At 38.9% G+C, this 6,871-nt stretch overlaps 1 protein-coding gene across 1 annotated transcript; it reads right to left on the bottom strand.

Annotated features, from left to right (window-relative positions):
* Positions 1-590: 590 nt before the first annotated feature.
* Positions 591-1,553, bottom strand: LOC133062562 (olfactory receptor 4A47-like). The gene has a single exon (XM_061151782.1). The coding sequence runs from the start codon at positions 1,551-1,553 to the stop codon at positions 591-593; it is 963 nt and encodes a 320-aa protein (XP_061007765.1).
* Between the last annotated feature and the right edge of the window lie 5,318 nt (positions 1,554-6,871).

The raw sequence follows: 6,871 nt of genomic DNA, 5'->3' as shown, positions 1-6,871 counted from the left end.
AGAGTGCCCCTGCAGAAGTGGACTAGAAAATATATTGAAAGATAAATAGGAAATGTATTCTACACTTTCTCCCATTTTGTATGGTTTGAATTTTTACTATTTATTATTATCTATTTCACTTCAGCTGTTCAAAAAAAATTAGAGTTACATGAAAAGTTTTGTGTATAATGACACTGAAATTTTATAAAGAACACTGAGTATATAGCATTAAATACTTTAAATAGAATAATAAAAAGAATAACTTAAAAGACAAGAATCTAACTAAAAATAAATACTGTCTGGAAAAAATTAAAACAGAAAAAAATGCATAAATTGATTAAAAATCAGTGTAACTGTATAAAATTTCCTTCACTAATCTGTTACATGATATTGGCTCCTTCAACCTTTCTTACATCTTTCTAGGTACAGTGATAAGGAAAATATTACAGACCTTGCATTCTACCATGGAGAGGAACTATCCATGTTATTAACAGCACAGTTGCATAGTTATAGTACAACTTTTTATATTATAATTATAAATTCCTAGAAGAAAAAGAAACCAGCATCAGATTTGAGAAAGCTACTGAATTCCAAGGAAGTGGTCTCTGATGTCAAATGACCCCCTTCATGGTGGATGATGCACTTTTTTTACCATAAAATACCATGTTCCTTCTCCAAAGCTTATTCATGGCATTTGTCATCTCTGAGTTTCTCAGAGTGTAAATTAATGGGTTCAGCATGGGGGTTATGACTGTATAGAACACACTTAAAGATTTGTCAATAGGGAAGGTCTTAGCAGGTCTCACATACATGAAAATGCAGGGAACAAAGAAGCAGACAACCACAGTGATGTGGGAACCACAGGTCTGGAGGGCTTTCCGCCTCCCTTCCTGACTCAGGTTCTTCAGAGAGTGCAGGATGACTCCGTAGGAGACGAGCAAGAGCAGAAACACAAGAGTGCAGATCAGGCCTCCATTTGCTGCTACTAAGAGGCCAATGATGTAGGTGTCAGTACACACCAGGTTCAATAGAGGGTACATGTCACAGAAAAAATGATCAATGATATTGGGGCCACAGAACGGGAGCCCAAAAATAGTGCTAAGCTGAATAATTGAGTGCAGAAATCCTCCAACCCAGGACAGCACCAGCAACGCGACACACACCCATTGCCTCATGATCACCAGATAATGCAAGGGCTTACAGATGGCCACATAGCGGTCATAGGCCATCACCAGCAGAAGGAAGACCTCTGATCCACCAAAAAAGTGCTCTGTAAACAGCTGGGTCATACAGGATTGGAAGGATATGGTATTTTTCCCTAAGAACAAGCTTGAAATCAGTTTGGGAGAAATAGATGAGGAATAAATGACATCCATAAATGATAAACTAGCAAGAAAAAAGTACATCGGCGAATTCAGGATCTTACTAAACGTGACAGTCACCACAATAAGCATGTTGCCCAACATGGTCAAAATGTAGAAGAACAAGAACATAACAAAAAGGACTTTCTGCTCCTTTGGATTCTGAGTGAGGCCCAGGAGGACAAAGTGAGTCACATTGCTTCTTGCTTCCATCTATTCCTTACAGGTGCTGACTTCACATATGAGGAACAGTTTACCTACGAATCAAATCAAAAAATTAAAAACACCTTTACATGGATTATAAGCTTAATGTATTTTATTTACCCAATGTGTTAAACCTGACATTAGGATCATAAAGTCAAATAAGAATGCTTCCCTATTCTCAGTGATTCGATGTATAATGAAGGGTCAGACCATAACAACCAATTTTATAAGCGTCACTATAAATAGGTTCATATGGATAAGGGCTAACATTTCCAGAATGTCTATAATCAACTCTTGATCTGGGAAGGTTTCTCAAAGAAAACAATACTTCAGCTGAGTTTTATAGGAAAAGTGAAATAATAAGAGTGGATAAATAGGGAATTCCATTTAAAGATGAACCAAGTATAAAATCACAAAAGTGAAATATTTAAGTAAAGAATCATTTAAGGTAACTTACACATTCAAAGTGGGGAGAACAAATTTAGGAATAAATATGTGTATGCAACTATCTAATTGACATATCCAAACAGATATCAATTTAATATTTATTAAAATAAATTTTAATCATATTTATTAAATGTATTAAATACATTTTCAATATTCCACAATTAACCTATTCCTTCCTAAATGTTCTCCATCTCATTTTGTGGTAAAGAATAGTTTAATAAAAAGAAATATTAACATTGTAAGAATATCTATCATTTTTATGCCAAACTATATGTTAGATGTTATCTCTGTTTGGATGTCTCAGATGGCTCAGTGATAAAGAATCTCCATCCAAGCAGGAGACAGGGGTTCAACTCCTGGGTTGGGAAGATCCCTTGGAGAAGGAAAGGGCAACCCACCCCAATATTCTTGCCTGGGAAATTCAACAGACAGAGGAGCCTGGTGGGCTACAGTCCATGGGGTGGCAAAGATTTGGATATGACTTAGGGATAAACAAATCTCCATGCTTACACAGATGTTTTATACCTCCGTATGTATATGTATAAGTGCATGTACTCTGTGCACTTATAAAATCACATTTAATGTATAAAATTTAGTCTTCACTGTAAGAAATATTGTTAACTTCATTTTTTAAAGAAACAGGTTTATAATATTTAATTTTCTAAAATCATACATTTTTCAGTGAGAGAAATTGAATTTTAAACTAGCTCACTTCAAAAATCTTGTGATTTCAGGAAAAGGTTTCCAAATTTTCAATTCTTATAAATCCAAGTTTGCAATTTCCTACATAGTAAATAAATCTACACAACTGAAAAATCCAGTGTCTACTATTAACTGTTATAAATTTACCTTTTGGATTCCTGTTCACAGTCAGCAAGGAGTCTTTTCAACTATCTCGTAAAGACATAGAAATGTCTTCAATCCAGTGTGACCACCAAGGACAAAAACCTGCATTATTCCTAAAAATATATTTGATTTCACATTACTGTGTCAGCTGCTTTACTTCATAGAATTTTCTAAATATTTCAGAAAATTGTTATTACTCACCTTGTAGAAATGTTTTTAAAAAATTCCCCCAAAATTCCATATTACAAACAGAAAAAATACTTTTTCCAGCTTAAGGTAATTAAAACAGCAGACAAATCTATGTCATATTAGTTAACAACTATTTTGAAAAGGAAATTGCTCTAGTAACTAAACTGTTTTCCAGTAACTTCAATAAATAAAAATAAAATACTGTGCAGCTTTTTTCCCCTACCTCTTTCTATTGTGTTAGTATAGCAAAAGAAAATACTGAGATTTTGAAAGCTCATTATTGAAATAGTTATTGCAACTCCTGAAAAAGGTATAATAGTTCTAAAGAGGATAGCATCATCTCCCTGACAGAGGCAAAGATCATGGGATCTTATACCTTCTAATCAGATTTATCAAGTCATGAATTTGGAGTGTATCCAAGACTGCTGCTGCTAAGTCTCTTCAGTCGTGTCCGACTCTGTGCGACCGCATAGACGGCAGCCCAGCAGGCTCCCCCATCCCTGGGATTCTCCAGGCAAGAACACTGGAGTGGGTTGCCATTGCCTTCTCCTATCCAAGACTGACTCTTGCTTAATTATATTCCATGTGATTTTCCACCAAATCTTAACAGAACATCTCTTTATAAAGATACTGTTAGACCAATGACATAACTGGGGTCATGAAGATGTAACAAGGAGAAAAACATAGCTTCAGAACCATTATGGAACTTTTGCCAGTAGAGAATAAAATATTAGCCCTCTCATTTTGCTGCAAGACAAACGAATTTATCACTTATTTCCCCATTTATCCATAGGAAGATTTTCTTTCTTTTTATCTAATTCTTAATGTTTTCTGCCTGTAAGTGTGGGGCTGGGTATGATAAAATTTTATCTCCAGTTTAGATGCAATAGCATTATTTATCCAATCTATTTTTTTTTAAGTTTTTTGAGGGCCTACTTTGTGGCAGGCTTTATCCTGTGAGCCAGAGAATGAAGCATCAGTAAAGAGGGAAAAAAATCAGGATAAAAGTGCTACTGCATTCACCTTGTATATAATACAGCCAGTCATTTAAAAATTGAACAACTTCCCAGGTGGTGCTAATGGTAAAGAACCCACCTGCCAATGCAGGAGACTTAAGAGACCTGGATTCGATCCCTGGGTAGGGAAGATCCCCTGGAGAAGGAAATGGCAACCCACTCCAGTATTCTTGCCTGGAGAATCCAACAGCTAGAGGAGCCTGACGGGCTACGTCCATAGGGTCACAAACAGTCAGACACGACTGAAGTGACTTGTACACACACAATAAGGTAATGATGATCTGTGATCCATGCTAATAAAACAAAACACAGAGAACTTTGACAGAAAGTAAGAGGGAGAGAGTACAGCAGACAATAATAAAAGGTCTTTAGAAAGGGTAATAATTTTAGCTGGAATCCAACAGATGAGAAACAATTACAATAACAGTGTTACATGTCCTAAGCTCCAATGTTGGAAGTAACCTAGAAAGTTGAAGACCCTGAAATGTCATTGTGCCTGAAGTGAAATAGGGAAGGAGCGGACCGAACAGACTGAGGCTGAAGAGGGAGACAGGACAAGAACCCTGAAGAACAGCACAGATCTTGGTTAGGAATTTGGATTTAGCTTAATGTTTCTTTAAAATTAAAGTGAGCTTCCTGGTGGCTCAGGCAGTAAAAATCTGCCTGCAATGCAAGAGACCTGGGTCTGACCCCTGGGTCAGAAAGATTCCCTGGAGAAGAGAATAGCTACCCACTCCTGTGTTATTGCCTGAAGAATTCATGGACAGATAAGTCTGGTGAGCTCCAGTCCATGGGGTCGCAAAGAGTCAGACACGACTGAGTGACTAAGCACACATGCAAAGTAAGATAAGCAATTTTTTAGTTAAGGAAAGCATCCATCTCATAAATATCTGAAAAATTAAATTAAAGAGGCAGAGCCCCTTGAGAAGTGCTACCAAATGCTATGCTACAGTACGATAGTGCCAGGATATACATAAAAAGAACTATTCTATCCATTTGTGCTTCTGAAGCGAAAACTAAAGTGTTAGTCGCTCTGTGGTGTCTGATTCTTTGTAACCCCATGGAACCTACCAGGCTTCTCTGTCTATAGGGTTTCCCAGGCAAGATTACTGGAGTCGGTAGCCATTCCCTTCCCCAGGGGACCTTCCCCACCCATGGAGCAAACCCGTGTCCCGCATATCTCCTGCATTGGCAGGCAGGTTCTTTACCACTAGCGCCACCTGGGAAGCCCAGACACAGTTACTACAGAGGACATGAGTTTGAGCAACTCCAGGAAACGGTGAAGGACACGGAAGCGTGGTGTGCTACAGTCCATGGGGTCGCAAAGGGTCTGACACGGCTGAACAACAACAAAGCAGGAATTCAGTAAAAAAAAAAAAAAAAAAGAGAGAGAGAGAGAGAAAAAATGACTATAGTAGTCTAAATTTTTTCTCTAGATTCCTTTTGGTCCTCTGTTTCTGCTTTTCTTTCCGTCTGTAAGGTAGAGACACAAACGTTTGAATTTTTCTAGGAAAGAACAACTTTCTATGAGATAAATGAAGCCCATTTTATGAGACCCCATCCCCAACTGTAGTGAACACTGGGAGTGTGTGATTACCCAAAACTCTCTTCAGGGCAACATGCATAAATTGTTAGTTTCCAAAGTGTAAACCCATTTTCCCTACCTAAAATCCAAAGAGCTGCATTCCCCGGTCCTCCTGCAAACTGGATGAAAATATTTGACTTAGAATCTGACAAACAGGAGCATTTGTGCAAGGCTTTGGGTGGATACTAGTTATCTGGGCTAAGCAATTCTGAGAATCATATTGATTCTGAGGTCAAGAGAGTGGTGGCACTTTTGCAGTTTAGCCAGTGATAGCATGATTGGCATCAATAGGATGGCATCTCCCTATGCATCCCTGTCCAGTCCAGATGTGCTTCTGCAAGTTGTTCATTTTCACTCAGATTAGAATCTATGGCCCAAGTCCTTCTAGAGATCTTTAAGCCATTTATTTGCGTATACTAAATACTAAATTGTTTTGTTTTAGATGTTAAATACTGTCCAACTCTTTTGCAACCCCAGGGACTGCAGCCCACCAGCCTCCTCTGTCCATGGGATTTTCCAGGCAAGAACACTGGAGTGGGTTTCTGTTTCCTTCTCCTTCTCAGAGGATCTTCCAGACTCAGGGATAGAACCCACGTCTCCTGTATTGGCAGGCAGATTCTTTACCACTATGCCACCTGTGTTAGTCCCTCAGCCATGTCCAACTCTTTGTGACCTCATGGACCATAGCCCACCAGGCTCCTCTGTCCATGGAATTCTCCAGGCCAGAAGACTGGAGTGGGTACCCCTCCCTTTTCCAGGGGATCTTCCCAGCCCAAGGATCGAGCCCAGGTCTCCTGCACTGCAGGCAGATTCTTTACCATCTGAGCCACCACGGAAGCACTGAGCCACATGGGAAGCCTGTATATATAAGTGTATATATACATGCATCCATATATATATAAACATGCACATATACATGCTGGTGTTGGAGAAGACTCTTGAGAGTCTCTTTGACTGTGAGGAGATTAAACCAGTCAATCCTAAAGAAAATCAACCTTGAACTTTCATTGGAAGGACTGACACTAAAGCTGCAATAGTTTGGCCACCTAATGCAAAGAGCCAACTCTTTGGCAAAAAAGTCAACCCTTTGGAAAATACCCTAATACTGGGAAAGGTTGAGGGCAGGCAGAGAAGGGAGCAACAGAGGATGAGATGGTTGAATGGTATCACAGACTCGGTGGACATGAATTTGAGCAAACTCCAGGAGATAGTGAAGAACAGAGAAACCTGGGGTGCTACAGTCC

The sequence above is a fragment of the Dama dama genome, chromosome 1 (assembly GCF_033118175.1).
Source record: "Dama dama isolate Ldn47 chromosome 1, ASM3311817v1, whole genome shotgun sequence".
NCBI classification, from domain to species: domain Eukaryota; kingdom Metazoa; phylum Chordata; class Mammalia; order Artiodactyla; family Cervidae; genus Dama; species Dama dama.
Note: the sequence above shows the minus strand (reverse complement) of the source record. Positions and strands in the feature narration are given on the sequence as shown.